Source organism: Littorina saxatilis, linkage group LG5 (assembly GCF_037325665.1).
Source record: "Littorina saxatilis isolate snail1 linkage group LG5, US_GU_Lsax_2.0, whole genome shotgun sequence".
In the NCBI taxonomy this organism is placed as follows: Eukaryota; Metazoa; Mollusca; class Gastropoda; order Littorinimorpha; family Littorinidae; genus Littorina; species Littorina saxatilis.
The window spans coordinates 44,574,718-44,594,400 of NC_090249.1; the positions used below are offsets into that span (position 1 = coordinate 44,574,718).

At 40.1% G+C, this 19,683-nt stretch overlaps 1 protein-coding gene across 2 annotated transcripts; it reads left to right on the top strand.

Annotated features, from left to right (window-relative positions):
- The first annotated feature begins 514 nt into the window (after window positions 1-514).
- On the top strand, window positions 515-19,635 carry LOC138967234 (GTPase IMAP family member 8-like). 2 transcript variants are annotated; one of them, XM_070339757.1, is made up of 6 exons: window positions 515-598; window positions 902-1,163; window positions 11,993-12,160; window positions 13,748-13,991; window positions 14,365-14,519; window positions 17,141-19,635. In XM_070339757.1, exons 2-6 carry the CDS (start codon window positions 951-953, stop codon window positions 17,579-17,581), a joined length of 1,221 nt encoding a protein of 406 aa, XP_070195858.1. In that variant the 5' UTR covers window positions 515-598; window positions 902-950; the 3' UTR covers window positions 17,582-19,635. The 2 variants fall into 2 exon arrangements, with proteins under 2 accessions (XP_070195858.1, XP_070195859.1); XM_070339758.1 differs by lacking the exon at window positions 515-598 and adding an exon at window positions 633-703.
- Window positions 19,636-19,683: the final 48 nt, after the last annotated feature.

Here is a 19,683-nt window from a genome sequence, read left to right on the forward strand (position 1 = left end):
CTAATCTATATGGTGGCGTTTTTCAGATGATTTAAACTTTCTTTTACCACAACTCCAACGTTATGCCGTGGAAGCCAATGCCTACTAAAATATACATTACCTTTCTCATTTTTATTTTGTTCTTAAATTTCTCTTTCGAATACTCCCGGAGAATTTACTCATGGGAACAGATGTACTCTCATTCGCTAGAAATGCAGAAAAGACAAAACTACTGTTAAGCTATTTAACATGTATATTCCAAAGAGAAAACGTTGTTTAAATCAGCTACACAGAACTAGCAAAAGTAAACAAGCATATGTACAGCTATTAAAATGTCTCTTTCAAATTCAATATATAGGTCAGACTTTACATATCACCTGTACATAACAGTTATTTAATGCCAACCCCTATTTTTCGTGCAGGTAAATTGTAAGAGCAATGTGACCTGTGCATCTTTAAGTCTTGCCCATCAATATAACGGCGACCCAATCGCGTTAAGCTTGAAGTGAAACCTCAGAGCGATTTGAACCGAAGCCAAGTTTTCAGTAGGTCGCAAACCCGTCGCGATATAACCTTCGTGGTTGAAAACGACGTTAAACACCAAATAAAGAAAAGAAAAGTAGGTCGCAATACAATTGTTTTTATTCGCGTAATGAGAGTTTTGTCTGCCCCAAGGGAAAAGTTTACAAGTTGTTTGCACTGTCACTTTGTACAGTTCCATTCGGTACACTCCAGCATTGCGCAGTTTGCTAAGACGTACAACGGTGTGAATATGCTCGCTCTCTCTCTCTCTCTCTCTCTCTCTCTCTCTCTCTCTCTCTCTCTCTCTCTCTCTCTCTCTCTCTCTCTCTCTCTCTCTCTCTCTCTCTCTCTCTCTCCATGTTTTTGCTTTTTTTCATTGCTATTTTGTGATCTGTTGCAGCGTATAATCAAAGTCATAACCACCCCTCTGCCTGCACGCGCAGAAAAAGATGGCTCAAGAAGGGGACGGCACAGGAAAGAAACCTCTGACAACTCTTCTGATCCTGGGCAAGGCGGGGAACGGAAAGAGTTCGACTGCCAACAGTATTCTTGGTCTGTTCAGTACCAGTGATTCGTCTCCTGCTTCGCCCAGTTTTGATGTTTCCCACAGTTTCATCAGCAACAATCTCGAGTGTCAGACAAAGGAGTGTAACGGCATCAGGGTAAGAACATGTTCTATTAAATCAGATTTAGAATCCAAGGAGACTTGTTTTAATTAGTGGATCACGTACGGAAGTCGAGATTCCTTTTTGCAATTCACATTCCAAAAATCAACACCCTCAGCCTCAGCTATGAGCTGAATGCGTCACTGTAAACGTACAATAGAATCTTCGACAAACGGAGTTTTCCCCCTTTTTTTGTAAATATTTGGTAAAATGTAATGTGACATTGTTGTCCTAGTTGAGCGAGTGGATATTTATAGTTTGAATGGCATTTCGTCATTTGTGTTTTAAAAATAATAAACGTGTTTCTAATCAGTACGTTTTAGAAAGGCGACGAATCGTGTTTAGAGAGGATTGTTTAACAACGAAAGTAGTGCCCCGATTATCATGAAAATACCCATGTAATACGCAGAATAATCACCTCCTCAGCTAACAGAGACAAAGAGGCAGGTCATGGGATAATGATGAATTAATTCCCTTAACAGGCACCAGAACCTAGTGCAAAATACATTCGTGAAAGACAAATACCACTGTGTTCAGAGAGCAACCAGACTGTTAATAGTTTGGGAATGTGACCAAGTTCAAGTTCAAGTTTTTTTGGTCCATAACCCATGGGGGCATTTTGAACAATCAATACAATCAATACAATCAATATATGCTAATATAATAAAAAATATAATATAAAAAAAATAAAAATTAAAAAAAAATTATGAAAAGCTGTTACAAATTCTATCAACAAAGTCCAAAATATTCTTTAGCAATTTCTTTTTCTTAGTATCAAACAACTTTTTAAATTTAAGTACATTTGGTTTTTTCCAATAGTAAGGTGGTAACAACTCAGCTCTTTCTTCTTTGAACAAATCACAGACAAATAAATAATGGAATTCATCACCTATGTCTTGTGATACACATTTGGTGCAAGTTCTTTCTGCTCTCGGGATGTTAAGATAACGTTCTTTCTGTACAGGCAAATTGTTGTTTAATGTTCTAAACTTCATCATTGAAACACATTGGTGATATGGCAGGTGTGTGACATAGTCTTCACATGCAAAAGTATCTTTAAACATAATTACATTCGATAATTCCAAAACATATTTTTTGTTCCAATTTCTGTAAACCATTTATGGATATACTGGTCATACAAGCTTCTTTTTACTTTCTGTTTGAACCAGGCCATGTGCTTGAGTATTGAACATTTTCTTGAAAAGTCCAAAGGCCAGAGAGACCAATTTCATTTAAGGATTTTTCAATAAAACATAAATAATTAGATTCAATCATCTTGTTAATATACAATTTATAAATAAAGCAATACACAATACTTGGAAGTTTATTTTTATGAATAGGACTAATCAGTTTATACCAATAGCAAAGCATTCTGCATTTCATATGAACATCTAGTGGATATCTTCCAAGTTCACCAAATATCATAGCATTTGGAGTTGATTTTTTTTAGTTTGAAAACAATTTTATAAAAACGCAATTGAAGTTTAATAGCAAGTTCACAGGAACCAAAACCCCATACTTCACATCTATATAATAAAATTGGAGCAATCATTTTATCGAACAGGTCAACTGGTATGTCCACAGGCAGTGACAATTGTCTACAAGTACGCAAAAGAACAAACATTGCCCTTGAGGCACGATCATATAGATTCTTCTGTGCGACTGAAAATGTATTATTATAATTAATCTTAATGCCCAAGTACATTACATCAAACACTACTTCGATTAAATTGTCATTATACGTAAACAATGGTTTATTTTCTAATTTTACCTCTGGAAAAAACTATACTTTCGTTTTGTTTACATTAATATTTAGACGCCATTTTAAACAGTATTCGTGCATTTTGTTTAAACATTCTTGCAGGTTTTTTTCTGACTCTGAGCAGATCACAGTATCATCCGCATACAGTAACAAGGAACTTAGTCGATAAATATCGACAGGGGGCCGACAAATGGTTTAAATGGGAAATGTGTGTATATGGGTGTGGGTTTGAAACAAACAAACAAACCAACCCATGTGAACCCCGGGCCGCAGGCCTTCGATGTAGTGATTGAAAAAAAAGGATGTTCTCAAATGGTTCAATTCTCATTTGGTCTGATTCTCAAATGGTACCGGTATACTCCCCCCCCCCCCCCCCCCCCTGGCCGCAGGCCTAGGAGTAAAATTTTATAGACACTGACCTTCTTCCCAGGGGTCATTGACCCAGTTTTAGCTATGAGAGGTGGTTCGCCCAGAGGCTGTAGAGTATACTGGGGCGGTCTCTTTGATGTCTTGAGAGGAAACTTGGCCAGGGTAGTACATGCACCAGAACTGGTGGACACCAAGGACAAACATGAAATCGAAGCAGTTTGCTTTCAGAGGGAACGGTCGTCAGCAACTCAAACTTCTCTGTTTTCTTTTTTTTTTAAATCTGACTTTCTTTGTGGCCCCCTGACTCCGCCCCCCTCCCTCTGTAAGGACCCCCCTCCACAAGGACCGATTTTTGTCAACATTTTAAAGGTCGCTAGAGAGGGGTTCCACTGTATGACCTAACCGCTACTGGCAGACGGCCTCAATCTTCACGCGCAAAGACGAGATTAATAGGTGCTCGGTTTTGGTATTTTGAATTACATTACATTAAACCTTTGTTGGGTTTCATGGTCATGGCAACAGCCATAATAATATTACATGATGTATAATATCATATTTCAGCATATGTGAATTACATGTCATCATACTAAACTGTCATACATTTTTATTCCTACATTATTCTGATTGATCACAACCAAACCTACTATCATTGGACACATCCAAATGCAAGCGCCTGTTCTTGACAATTTAGATCAGTGCAATTTCCTGGGTCGGGCTTTGCCACAGACACTCACGGTTTGGCCTGTAGGTAAAATGTACAATGTATTTTCTGATTTGTGCACAAAAGCTTTTTTTCTTTTTTCTTTTTTTTTACATAACAATGTTTAATGTCACTGTATGTTTAAAAGACCATGGTCATATTTGTAAAAAAAATGTTAAATTAGAAAATAAATAACATTTTGGTTCATGATTTTTCCTACACCTGTGCTAAAGATAAGAAATAAAAATGTCGGGTATATAAGTCACTCAAATACAGCTAGGTATGAATGGCTCGGTTTGAGTTTGTTGCAGTTGACCCTGCACAAAGCGACATATCATGTTTTTGTTGAACAATTTTGACGTCACCCCTCCCATAGGGTGACGTATTTCACAACTTCCTGTGTTACACAAACTCTGTGATGACCAATTTTGACGTCACCCCTCCCATAGGGTGACGGATTTCACAACTTTCTACAGATGAACAATTTTGACGTCACCCCTCCCATAGGGTGACGGATGTCACAACTTCCTGTGTACACAAACTGATGACGTATTTCACAACAAAATGGCGCTGCCCATGGTCAACCTCGAAACTATCCGTATAGAATGGGGGCGTCCTCGCCCCCATAATAAAAACATTTGAAACAAAGCATTTACATCAGTATCATCCATTCCAATCACAATAGCCTCTCTTGACATGGATTGTCAAGAAGACCAAACAGCGGAACACATCTTACAGCGATGTCCCTTACTAGATGAGGAACGAAAAGAAGTGTGGCCGTCACCAACTCCCTTGCAGACCAAACTATACGGCAGTCGACAGGAGTTGGAGAAAACGACAACATTTATCACCAACCTACACACCCTTGTCAACGAACACAAACTGAAACCCCATGAGTTTTTAGATAAACATTGCACGCTTCAATGGAAGCCAGCATACACCCTGTGTCTCTCAATACATAAGGCTGAAATAGGACATCTGTTTTGAAAACTTCATCCCCTCTCCTCCTTCCCACCCCTCAACCCTCTCTCCCACCGACCCCCCCCCCCCCCACGCCCAACAACCAAAGCGCCTACACCACCTATCACATAGCTCTATTCAAACAAGGCTAAATCACATACACCGCCCTCCTACCTGAACTTAAGTTCCCCATTCTGATATATTATTTTAGCAAGTTATATTTAATATTCTTATTTGGCTAATAATTATTTTTATGTTTCTAGTTACGTATTTATTTACTTATTCAGCCAGTTCTTTATTACATTATTTTGGCATTATCCAAAAGTCTAAAAAATATTTTACATAAATAAAAAGCAAATAAGCCTACAAAACCGCTCCACTTCAACTATATTTCGCGTACACTATGGCAACAACCCCAACAAAATCTTTACTTCCATCCCCATTTTGAAATATCGCAACAACAGACTTCCAGATCTATAACACGATCATATGTGTTCTCTGTTTGCATGTCTGTCCAGTGTCCTGTCCCCCCATAAAGCATATCAACACTACCTGTCCCAAGATAGGCCAATTGGTTCTAAGAGGACGTTAAAACTAATTATCATCGTTTATCGATACAACGTCTTGTGCATAGGTCAAAATTTGTGTGTCAGGGGTCATTTGGTTTGACTTGAACTTGACGTTCGTGTTTCTCCGAACGTCTGTGTATCAAAACACAGATACACGCACTCCATGACTTTGTAAGAAGACAAAACATATCGCTAGGTTTCATTTGTTTGTGGTGAATTTATGACTTTTCATGAAGTAGTTTTGTTTTCTGTTTACTTTTGCCAGTTTGCCTGTTCGTTTTTGGAACTTTGCAAAGCAGTGTCGTGTCGTCTGTTTAGGTCTGGGGAAACGCCAATGAAAAGAGCCGAAGACTCCCCGAGCGTTTCTATTGGTTTTGCTTTTGATTATCCATGTATTACCTGCTTCCTGCAACTATGGTAACCGGGGATTTATTGCATGGGGAACATAATATTTATTTCCCAGGTGTTTGTGAATGAAAACTCGTGAAAATGGTGACAATATAAGATGTTTGGTGGCTTGTTGACAGACCAGCTTTTTTGTTGGTCCGAGGGGACCATATCGAAGGCCGCGGTTGATAAATATTGGACAAAAGGCAATATGCTCCCCGAGGACCAACAAACAAATGCTGGTCTGACAACAATCCACCAAACATCGTTATCGTCATCATGTTGGTAGTGCAACAAAACGCACAATAACCCACAGGGAGACGAATTTCTAGAATCCAATTCCGGGCCGCAAAGCAGCGCCACAGTAGTTTGAAATAACACGTCAAACTTGTCTGTGGCGTCAAACGTAGCTTGTTGGCACTTTTCTTCCAGTCTAAACATGTACAGAGCTGCGATCATTTGTGTGTGGGTTCAGAAAGTGTTGAGCATATTTCTTTTCTTATACGTGTTTTATTACTTTTCGTTGTGGATTTTTCGATTACAGATATAAGTTGCAAATTGACCATGAGTCGCCGCGGTAATCATCCACCTTGATTGGCTCTTTGAGAGTGAATGCTTATAATCGTTGTCCTCGGAAACACGAATCCAAAGCCGCGATGGTTCCACACATCACACAATCAGCCTGATTGGCTTTTACTTTGACAATCTACGTTTCACCTGAAAGCTCAAAACCATTTACCACCTCGATTTATTGTATGGGGAACATGAGATTTATTCCACGGCTGGTTATGAATGAAAACTGGTGTAAATGATGACAATATAAGTTACCTAACGTTTAACGTCAGAAACAAGTGTGAAGTGATAACTTTAACTTCTGACACACGTTGGGGCTCTGAACTGCATGCTAAAAACTACGTTCAAAATATGGCTCCTCGTAAATTAGTGTTCCATACTGTTGCTCTTCCAAAATGATGACAAAAACGATGTTTGGTGGTTTGTTGTTAGCCACCAAACATCGTTTTCGTCGTCATTTTAGAAGAGCAAAAGTACGCACAATATGAAACCATAGTTTGAACGTAATTTTTAGAATGCTATTCAGGGCCCAAAAGCGGGCCAGTAGTTCAAGATATCACGTCATACTTGTTTGTGACGTCAAACGTAATCTGTTCGTCGATTATCTTCCAGTTTGAACATGTACAGAGCTGTCATCACATTTGCGAGTTCAGTAATTTGTTAGCCCTGACGCTGCAGTCAACTGTTATTCCAAAATAAAAGGGAAAGTTTTCGGTAGCCTACTTCCCCGCCTTCAAGTGAAAAGAGCTGCATCTTTACACTTACCATTTAACTCACACACCATTCTCGCATGACCTGCATCCAAACTCCCTTTTTCAAACTGTCACAACTTCGAATTGTACTGATCTTGTCTTGGTGATAACAGAATTCTTTTGTGTTTTAGTAATATTTGTCTCACATGCTGTCGATTTAATATTTAGATTTCAAAAGTTTGGTGTTCCGCCAAAACGAGGCATCCGATTCCTACGGTTCTACGTCCTGTTCTAATTGCACGAAATAAATAGTTTACAAATGTTTCAATCCGAACGGCAAGCAGCCAGGATGTTCCCGAGGGGTAAGCATTCAAATGGAAGAATGTTTGCACTGTAAGAAAAAGCTCGGGAGCTCTGTAATTAGAAACAGATGGTTTACGGGAGGCGAAGGGTGGCTTTAAGCACACGAAGGCATCACAGTAGTACGGTTGCTAGAAGCGCTGACCAACAAGTGTTCAGATATTTTTCTAATTGTCGTTTCTAGATAGGAAAATATGTGCTGAAAATGGTCAGCTATCGCACCATCAAGAAATCGGTTCCCTAGTACCCCTTTAAGGCTCTGGAACCACCCCGGGTGGCAATATCGGGTCGCAACAAAGAGTGTTCCCCATAGCCGGAAAGAGCCTCAACCGTGAAAGATAGAAAGAAAGGTATTGAACAAAAAAGACGCACAACACCAATGTGAACCATTTGTGTTATCATACTTATATTAAAATATTGATGACCATGGAATAAATGGGTTATTTTTAGATTTCTGACAAAAAATCGCGAAAAACATGACAAATTGTCTTTTTTATAGCCTAAACTATGAAAGATTTAAAGACAAGTATTGAACACAAAAGATAGCAATGGATAATGGCAACAACATTTGCTCTCATTGTTGTACAAAATTGTTGATTGTTTTTTAATACTTTTCCGTTTTTGTGGATTTCACAAAGCATACCAATTAAACGGCAGTCCAGGTAACTCGTCCGAATTTTTGCGGCAAAGAGCCTCAACATTTGAAGATAGAAAGACTATCATTGAACAAAAACTATGGTAAACACTAATGTGAATAACTTTTGATCTCACACTGATATTGAAATATTGATGACCATGCAATTAATGGGCTATTTTCAGATTTGTGGGTACAAAATCGCCCAAAACATGACAAATTGTCTTTTTTCTAGCCTAAACTATGAAAGATTTAAAGACAAGTATTGAATATAAAAGATTGAACGGGATAATAGCAACAACATTTGCACTAATTGTTGTACAAAATTGTTGATTGTTCTTGAATATTTTCCGTTTTTGTGGATTTCACAAAGCGTACCGATTAATCGGCAACCCGTGTCAATCATCCGAATTATTTCATGCTGCGCCAAAACGATTGAAAATGGATGGAATATTAGTGTTTGAAGACAAAAGGCGCACATTGTCATGTTAAGCATATCTTGTTACACCGTATACACATCAAAATCGTGATAGCTCTTGGTTTGAATGTTACAATGTTTGATTTTGTGCAAGTTACACACATTGATACTGACAAAATGTAATGATATTCCAGGACAATATATCCAGCGCGCTCTTTGGGTCCCCAAAACACTGTACATGGTGAGTCCCATTGTGGTGCCAAAGTAGAAAATAATTATATTCACTTTAGCGATAGTCCGCAGTAGACGACATCAAATGACACAGACTGTAATGATAACTCAAAACTCGTCATCGCTTTCAGCAAACGCGTCAAAGTCAACCTCCTCATCTTCTTCCTCGTCTTCCTCGTCATCCTCTTCTTCACAACCACCATCTGCCAGAAGATCGATCAGCGACACAGGTAGGATGGGCTTGAGGCACCACACGGGTTCCAGGACACCGTCTGCATTTTTCGTCCATCCCTGCCCCTGGTCGTGGGGTTTGGGCCTCTCCAGAATGCCTTCATGAGCACGCTTGTACAGGGCAACGCGGTGGTTTACTCGCTGAATGTGCGGCATCAGAGCAGATTGGCAGAGAGGCATGCGGGCTAGATCGACCTTACACTTGGACGTGAGTTTCTCGTTGTCTCCCACCATCTTGCGGAGTAGCTTTCCACGAACGACATCAACTGATTTATCACGACTGTAATTGTACATCAGCACCACCCGAAGTTTGACATCCCAGTCGTCACCAAGCTGCCTGAATGCCGTGTGAAACTTGGGGTTCTTCTCCAGTTTCTTAAGGGGCCCCACCTTCCCCTTTCCTTTGAATGCACTGGTGCAGTCCTCTCCGCTGTACACATAGAACCCAAGAAGAGTGGCACAGTAGTCATGCCCCAGGGACTCTGCAAGCTCAGAGAGGTTGATCAGTTGCCGATGTTTTCCTGATCCCGTATCCAGGTATACAGTCAACTTGATGGCTTCAGCGTGGTAGAGAAGAATGACAAAGATGTCCGTGTCCGGGGTTCTGACCACAGCGTTCTTGTATCCCAGCGCTGCGGCATGATGTCAGTCTCTTCCTGGTTGCTGTAGATATTGGGAACCTCATGCACCTTTACCTGAAAACACAATGGCCATTAGAACATTTAGATTGGAGTCTAAACTGGAGAATATATGAAGACTCCAATCTAAATGTTCTAATGGCCATTGTGTTTTCAGGTAGAGGTGCATGAGGTTCCCAATATCTACCACGCTGAAGCCATCAAGTTGACTGTATACCTGGATAGGGGTCAGGAAAACATCGGCAACTGATCAACCTCTCTGAGCTTGCAGAGTCCCTGGGGCATGACTACTGTGCCACTCTTCTTGGGTTCTATGTGTACAGCGGAGAGGACTGCACCAGTGCATTCAAAGGAAAGGGGAAGGTGGGGCCCCTTAAGAAACTGGAGAAGAACCCCAAGTTTCACACGGCATTCAGGCAGCTTGGTGACGACTGGGATGTCAAACTTCGGGTGGTGAAGCAGTTGGAAGAGTTTACGTGCCTGATGTACAATTACAGTCGTGATAAATCAGTTGATGTCGTTCGTGGAAAGCTACTCCGCAAGATGGTGGGAGACAACGAGAAACTCACGTCCAAGTGTAAGGTCGATCTAGCCCGCATGCCTCCCTGCCAATCTGCTCTGATGCCGCACATTCAGCGAGTAAACCACCGCGTTGCCCTGTACAAGCGTGCTCATGAAGGCATTCTGGAGAGGTCCAAACCCTACGACCAGGGGCAGGGATGGACGAAAAATGCAGACGGTGTCCTGGAACCCGTGTGGTGCCTCAAGCCCATCCTACCTGTGTCGCTGATCGATCTTCTGGCAGATGGTGGTTTTGACGAAGAGGATGACGAGGAAGACGAGGAAGAAGATGAGGAGGTTGACTTTGACGCGTTTGCTGAAAGCGATGACGAGTTTTGAGTTATCATTACAGTCTGTGTCATTTGATGTCGTCTACTGCGGACTATCGCTAAAGTGAATATAATTATTTTCTACTTTGGCACCACAATGGGACTCACCATGTACAGTGTTTTGGGGACCCAAAGAGCGCGCTGGATATATTGTCCTGGAATATCATTACATTTTGTCAGTATCAATGTGTGTAACTTGCACAAAATCAAACATTGTAACATTCAAACCAAGAGCTATCACGATTTTGATGTGTATACGGTGTAACAAGATATGCTTAACATGACAATGTGCGCCTTTTGTCTTCAAACACTAATAATCCATCCATTTTCAATCGTTTTGGCGCAGCATGAAATAATTCGGAAGATTGACACGGGTTGCCGATTAATCGGTACGCTTTGTGAAATCCACAAAAACGGAAAATATTCAAGAACAATCAACAATTTTGTACAACAATGAGTGCAAATGTTGTTGCTATTATCCCGTTCAATCTTTTATATTCAATACTTGTCTTTAAATCTTTCATAGTTTAGGCAAGAAAAAAGACAATTTGTCATGTTTTGGGCGATTTTGTACCCACAAATCTGAAAATAGCCCATTAATTGCATGGTCATCAATATTTCAATATCAGTGTGAGATCAAAAGTTATTCACATTAGTGTTTACCATAGTTTTTGTTCAATGATAGTCTTTCTATCTTCAAATGTTGAGGCTCTTTGCCGCAAAAATTCGGACGAGTTACCTGGACTGCCGTTTAATTGGTATGCTTTGTGAAATCCACAAAAACGGAAAAGTATTAAAACACAATCAACAATTTTGTACAACAATGAGAGCAAATGTTGTTGCCATTATCCATTGCTATCTTTTGTGTTCAATACTTGTCTTTAAATCTTTCATAGTTTAGGCTATAAAAAAGACAATTTGTCATGTTTTTCGCGATTTTTTGTCAGAAATCTAAATATAACCCATTTATTCCATGGTCATCAATATTTTAATATAAGTATGATAACACAAATGGTTCACATTGGTGTTGTGCGTCTTTTTTGTTCAATACCTTTCTTTCTATCTTTCACGGTTGAGGCTCTTTCCGGCTATGGGGAACACTCTTTGTTGCGACCCGATATTGCCACCCGGGGTGGTTCCAGAGCCTTAAAGGGGTACTAGGGAACCGATTTCTTGATGGTGCGATAGCTGACCGTTTTCGGCACATATTTTACTATCTAGAAACGACAATTAGAAAAATATCTGAACACTTGTTGGTCAGCGCTTCTAGCCACTAAACTACAGGCTTATACGCTTCACAAAACGCGAGGTCGGGTTTTTTTCGTGCGAAGGCGTAACATAATGAACATATCAAGGTGCTTTGTCGTTGAATATTTACTCCAGCTGTTCAGTAAGTGTTCGTGTCTCTGCAGGTTGTGTGTACCCCGGATCTTCAACACAAGAAATTCATCAACTCAGAGCTTAACAAAGAGAAAGAAGTGGAATCTTGGCTAAAAGAGATCAAAGGTAAACCTGATGCTGTGATTTTGGCGATTCGTTGTGATCAGAGATCATTCGATGAGGAATATGACTTTTATGAGGTAATTTTTTCTCTCTTTCTCTCAAATTATTAACAATTATAAACATATAATAGCCCGCGCATGAGTGTGCATGCGCGTGACCATGTGTGTGTATGTGGGGATGAGCAGTCTTTTGCTTACATGTTCAATTATACTCTGTACTGGTTAAAAGAGCAGGTTGACATATTAGTCTATACTTTCAGACAAAAAGTTCTGATCCCTCTCTCTTTCTCTCTCTCTTTCTCTCCCTCTCAGGCTCAACTCAACTCAACTCAACTCAAATTTTATTGGCTTCAATTTCCACATAGAAGAATTTGTCTTGCGCTTGGGATTAAGACATAGGCAGAAAGTAAGAGTATAACATATAAAAACAGCATTCATATCACATTTCATGTATCACACACAGTAATCACTAGTATAGGCCTAGGCCTACAAATATCACATTTGTCCTTGTATCATACATGCAAATAGATAGTATCACATTTTCCACGTATCACACACAATATATACATTACATAACATACAGCAAGTTTCCATCTCCCGCGCCCCCCCCCCCCCTCCCACACATACATATCCTCGCACGTGCGTCGACTCCATACAAATGACATCATCAGTCCATTAACTAAAATGCACAATGACTAGTAGAGGGTACATGATACACAATACGTGCTCAACTAGGCCTGCTAACTAAAATAATAACAGAAACAAAAACAAGGACTGGGCACAACATTTACACGTGTGTGACCTACTTACATCAAGTGCCTGTGATCTATAAATAACAATGATTGCGTTTAAAATAAAACATGAATAATGTCGATGTTTGCTAACAATGAATACATAAAAACTCTGTTGGTAGCGCGCTGGCTTTGTAGCCAGTTGGTCGCTATCAGCGTGGGTTCGGCGAGAGATTTATTTCTCGGAGTCAACTTTGTGCAGAATCGATCCCTTCGGTGTCCGAACACCCCCGTGTGCACACATGCGCACGAATAAGATCCCACGTTCACAGCGAAAGTCTCAGAGCTTGGAAAACACGCACCATCTCTCCTCTCTGATTATCATGATCGTATTTCGATACTTTAACGAGACAAATACAATGCTGGTGTGTCGAAGAAGACAGCCACAGCGGGCTTGTTCGAGTCAAAGTATCACACCATATCTTCATAACTATCAGCGTATTACCAAGTACCTGTCCCAATATAGACCAGTTGGTCTAAGAGGACGTTAAACCCTAATAGTCAGTCAGTCAGTCTCTCTCTTTTTCTCTCTCTCTCCCTCTCTCTCTCTCTCTCTCTCTCTCTCTCTCTCTCTCTCTCTCTCTCTCTCTCTCGCTGTCTTTGTCTGTATATATGTCTGTCTGTCTGTCTGTCAGTCTCTCTCTCTCTCTCTCTCTCTCTCTCTCTCTCTCTCTCTCTCTGTCTTTTTCTGTCTGTCTGTCTGTCTGTTGTATGTCTGTCTCTCTTTCTCTCTCTCTCTCTCTCTCTCTCTCTCTCTCTCTCTCTCTCTCTCTCTCTCCCTCTCTCTCTCTCTCTCTCTCCACCGCTCCCCACAACCCTCTGTGTTTCAGTCTAGGGCGGGTAGCGGGTATACAGGCTGTGCTTTGCTTTCCAGCAAGTGGAAAAGAACAGCCTGCTGAAGAAGATGGTTAAGGAGAAACTTGTGATTGTGTTCACTGTGGGAGATAGCCTGAACGGTAGAGATCTGCGTCAAGTCCTGGATTCAGACAACGCGGAGTTCGCACCTTTGACAAACATCTGGAAAGCCGCCAAGAAGAGATACGTGGTCTTCGACAACAAAAATAAAAATAAGAATAAAATTCAAGTCGAAGCCTTGATGAACGTCGTACAAACGCTGAGTAAGTGTTCGTCATTTCTTTTTCCCTTACAAGGTTGGTTGGGACAATGTGTCGAAGAGATAAGACAATAGACACGGCCAACCTCTTACACAGTTTTAATTTGCGTTCCGATAAATTGTGTCGATTTGTCAATGAACAATCTTTTACTCATCAGCAGTGCTCAAATCTTATTCTTTATTGTAGTAAAATCCCTACAAAAGCCAGTCAGTGGCAATAAATCGTATCTTAAATGCCGTGTTTCATGTGTAATTTTAACTTACGTTTACTGTGCTAACTTTAGCAACTTTTAAGAACACGGCAAAGATATAATAGACGTGCCGTGCTTTTGTTATCCAAAAGGTATTACTTGTACGCAACAGTCGATCTTTTGCAGAACCCCATCCTTTTCCCCAACACACCTGTCGTCTGCTGTTCCGGGGCTCAAAAGCAACACTTGGGATTGTTCAGAGTGAACTGGGCATCAAAAGTGGCGGCTTTTTTGGACTGAGACTCTTTGATCATTTTGACCTGGCTGGCTTGCAGCTGGAGGTAGGTCCACATAAACAGGGTGGTGCCACAAGAATTGCACATCGGAAGCCGTCATTTTAAAGCGGTACACTTGGATTGCTCAAAAGGAATATCGATAGAAAATATGTTACTTGCCTCAGTCTTTCGAAATTTGGAATGTGGTCGTGTGTCTTTTGCTCCTTAAACAGACACAATTCTGCAAAAAGCAAGTGAACAAGGTGGCAAGACAAGAATTTTGAAAGCTATCAAGTGACGACTAACAGATAATCTAGATTTGCTTTTGAGTTATTGGTGCTGCAAATGCGCGATAGGCGAATGTGAAAGTTAAAAAATACATTTTCAAAAATATAAAGTGTCGACACTAGGATGGTCAAGAAAGGCGCTTCATGTGTTTATCTGTCTTTTAGTCACAGTTGTGTTATTGCACATGGCAGTGAGCACTGTAGCTTTGCAAACAAATGTTGTCACATTATTTTGTAAATAACTCAGGAAGAAAGCTGCTGTTTTTGTGTTCACAATTGGTCAAACAACCCCAAATCATAATTGACATACCTCGACGAACTGAAATGAACGCTTTTATTGAGGCTTTCTACATCTAGGAGTATGTTGTCCTTCTCGCAACTCAAGCCGTTTGAACAGTTATACAAGTTTTCATTCCTTATACACTTCTGGGCACAGGAGCTTGTATCCAATCGCCGGTCGATCAGTATATAGTAGTAGTAGACTGTAAATAATGATCGACCGGCGATTGGATACAAGCTCCTGTGCTTCTGTGGCAAAAAGGTAACACCTTCTTCTGTCACCATTTGGAATTTAGTCGCGCTCCGTTGTTTAGGTCCGAGGAAGCGAATTTGTGCCCGACACTCCAAATTTCAATTTGCAGTTTGAAGACCTCAAGAATAAAATGCTTATGAGACTCCTATGTATGTGTATGCTTTCTTTTTTTAAAGGTAGTAAGCAAAAAGCATTATTTCTATATTCATTAAGAACTGAGATAAGCCTGCTCTAAGTCTCACCACAAAGATCTGCACTTAAACGTATCGGCCTAGCTTTTAATGACTAGTAGTAAACTACAGAACATTCAAATGCGCTCAGCTGCATTGTAAAACAAGGTGAATTATACAAACAAATAATCACCAGTCTGAAAGAACACGACTTCAGTGTTCCCGAATACGATCCTTTTGTCATGCGATTATTCAGTTGTCTTTTGAATAGTAAAATGTCCTTCGGTGTTCATTCTAAGGGTGCCACTGTCTATGAGTGAGATATCCCTTCAAGCATCACTCCAGCTTCTTTGTGTTCTCGTCTTCGTATGAACTACGAACTCTTCGGTCCATTTTTACATTTAGTCAAGTTTTTTCTAAATGTTTTAACATACAAGGGGAATCGAAACGAGGGTCGTGGTGTATGTGTGTGTGTATGTGTGTGTGTGTGTGTGTGTGCGTGCGTGTAGAGCGATTCAGACCAAACTACTGGACCGATCTTTATGAAATTTTACATGAGAGTTCCTGGGATTGATATCCCCGAACGTTTTTTTCTTTTTTTCGATAAATACCTTTGATGACGTCATATCCGGCTTTTTGTAAAAGTTGAGGCGGCACTGTCACACCCTCATTTTTCAATCAAATTGATTGAAATTTTGGCCAAGCAATTTTCGACGAAGGCCGGACTTCGGTATTGCATTTCAGCTTGGTGGCTTAAAAATTAATTTATGACTTTGGTCATTAAAAATCTGAAAATTGTAAAAAAAAAAATTTTTTTAATAAAACGATCAAAATTTACGTTCATCTTATTCCTCATTGTTTTCTGATTCTAAAAACATATAAATATATTATTTTTGGATTAAAAACAAGCTCTGAAAATTAAAAATATAAAAATTATTATCAAAATTAAATTTTCGAAATCAATTTAAAAACACTTTCATCATATTCCTTGTCGGTTCCTGATTCCAAAAACATATAGATATGATATGTTTGGATTAAAAACACGCTCAGAAAGTTAAAACGAAGAGTGGTACAGAAAAGCGTGCTATCCTTCTCAGCGCTACTACTACCCCGCTCTTCTTGTCAATTTCACTGCCTTTGTCATGAGCGGTGGACTGACGATGCTACGAGTATATTACGGTCTTGCTGAAAAATTGCATTGCGTTCAGTTTCATTCTGTGAGTTCGACAGCTACTTGACTAAGTGTTGTATTTTCGCCTTACGCGACTTGTTCTTGCTTTTACCTTGTTGAATGTTTTCCTTTCCGAATGACAAATGATCGACCAGCATTATACAACAGGTGTATTCCAGGGCCGGACTACCGGGGGGGTTATGGGGCCTGGGTACAGTTCTAAGCGCAGGGATTCTTATGCAATTTACATCGCGCACATATTCAAGGCGCAGGGATTTATTTATGCCGTGTGAGATGGAATTTTTTTACACAATACATCACGCATTCACATCGGCCAGCAGATCGCAGCCATTTCGGCGCATATCCTAGTTTTCACGGCCTATTATTCCAAGTCACACGGGTATGTATACCCGTTTTACTTGAACACGGAGAACACACGTTTTGAAGTGTAATAATGTTATGATTAAATGGATTGTGCAAAACGCGTTTCTTTTGCGTACTGATATAATTATATACTTCTCTTACAGGTGACATTTCTTTGTTTAGAAGAGATACCATCTAAAGCTCTGGGAAAAGTCAAAGTCGCCGTGAGTCCTGGGCCACACGCCATCTTGGTTTTGTCAGACGACAATACGGTGAATGAGGAATTGGAATTGTTTAGCACTGCAGAAAAACTTACCCATGCGTCGTTTTGCTCTTCGGTCCGAGGTACTGCTGAAGACGTTCGTAAATTCCTCCAAGTGGTTGACATCAAAAAGTTATCCAATCGCCAAGCCTTGACTACGTTGCTTGAGGAAGAGAAATTTCCAGCCAGGCAATTGAGTGGAGAGTTCTTTCACACTGCTGAGTTGGACAAGATAGCTAAAGATGTTTGCGAGAAAACCATGAGGAGAACCGAGACGCCCGGGGAACCTGCAGGATCGTCCTATGACACCTACTTGTCAGTCAAAAGAGAAATGGTTGCCTGATCATCTCTATCTAGTAATGCTGCAAATGAATACTTACCTTTTCGTTAATGGAGTCTTTGTGTGCAGTTGTTTGGATTTCAGGCTTGCACTGCATCACATGTCTTAATGACTGCAACGTCATGCTTTGTTCTTAAAAGGTTATAACTAAACATGAAAAGACCGACAATAAGAAAAGTAAATACCCTGACAATTTCCATTTAAGGTTCCAAAGAAAATGATTGGTTAACTTTGGACATGTGGTACAAGTTGTATCACTGTTTATTGACCAGCAGTCGTGAAGGTGCAAAGAGCATCAATGTTTTGTTTGTGCTGTGAAGTAGGCTTACGTTTGCATTACTCACATATAGACGACTTGAATTTATATTTCATAGGCAATACAGAAGTAAATAATAAATAATATGCTCAGATTTCAGTTGCTTTTCGTTTCCCTGTCATAGACATCGTAGCGCAAAGAGGATGACCACTTTCAGAAGATTCATTTTAGTTTATTTTTTCAATGTACGGTGAATTGAATTGAATATGGTTTGATAGAAACATCAGCCTAACATGGGGCTTGCACTTTGATTTTTTAGCATGGAGGGGTTCCTTTTGCCTAAGGAAAAGCTAGCTTTAAAAAGATCTGTGTTTTTCAGTGCACATTATAAACACACCATGTATACGTCTAAAAACCTGTCTGCTTCTAAATTTAAAATTTTGAGATTTTTGGAATCTTTTTAAAAAAAAACCCAACTTTTTGTTTAATTCGAAATTACACATTTTTAACAGGTTGTGCTAACAACAATGTATCCCTGTCCTTGCTTTCTGTAAACTCCTACGTTTTTAAACTGAATTCAGAGACAACATGAATCTGTTCACTTAGAACTCTTGAACATTGTGAAGTACGAAAACACATAATAACTTTATTATAGTTTAGCATGTCGTTAAATTGTAAAGTACGAAAAATAGAATAACTTTATTGTTTAGCATGTAGCTAATTTAAAGCAATTTGTTCTTCTTATTGTATCTATTTTACAACATTCGCACCTGATTTGTTTATATAAAAAAAAGTATCTGATGTGCCTCAAAATGTAAAATGTTCTCAACACCCCCCTGACCTCCCAACAAGGCGTCGCCCATGTACCCCAAAAGGGGCCTCGGCATCCCCGGGACCCCTGCCTTATGACCCCGGGACCCCTGCCTTATGACCCCCCCCCCCCCCTCAATTATACTTGATCCAGCCCTGCTGTTCTCACGTGTTGCGACATGACTAGTTCCTTTTCTTCCAAAATTAAGTACTGTATGGTATGAATATCTGTATCTGTATGGAACCAATACGTGTGCCACATTAGACATATTATATACTAGATGAATACCCGCTTCGCCGGGTACGGCTTCGCCGGGAAGAAGTAGAGCCGAATACCCGGCTTGGCCGGGGACCCGGCTTCGCCGGGTGTACGACGGCTTCGCCGGCGCACCGTACGAAGGAAGGGAGATAAACGCGCAAAACACTGGAGAAGATAAGGAAGAGTTACTGGGAATGGATGTACAGAAAAACCAAAATCGGTTTAGCGCTGCGCGCTGAGAGCACGCACGTGTTCAAAATTTTCCACGATTGTGTCCGGGGTCTACCTGAATATGCCCACCAAATTTGAAGCAGATCCATCCAGAACTTTGGCCGTGAATCGTGAACACACAGACAGACAGACACACACACAAGCCGTATATAGATATAGATAGCTACCTTGGAATATATTCCGCTTGTGAGTTGACATAAAATATCATTACAACTTTGTTTTATACAGTGAGTTAATTTGTTTGTTTTTTGCATTCAACATATTTCAATTAGTCGTTATGACAGCCTTGTGCCTTTGTAGTTGCTCTAACATACGTACGTTTTTCTTGGCATTCTTTGCTTTTACTTTTCGAATGTTATTCTTCTATAATAAATTTGATAAATCTGATGGATATTATTGTCCAAAGAAGAAATATACATTTTTACTTTTATACACACAGAAGTATGGTTTAAGGCCGAATCGAAATAAACAGCTTGTTGATAACAAAATCATTGGAAAGTGTGCGCGTGTTAATGTGTGGGTGTGTGAATTGCTTGTGTGTGCTTTGGT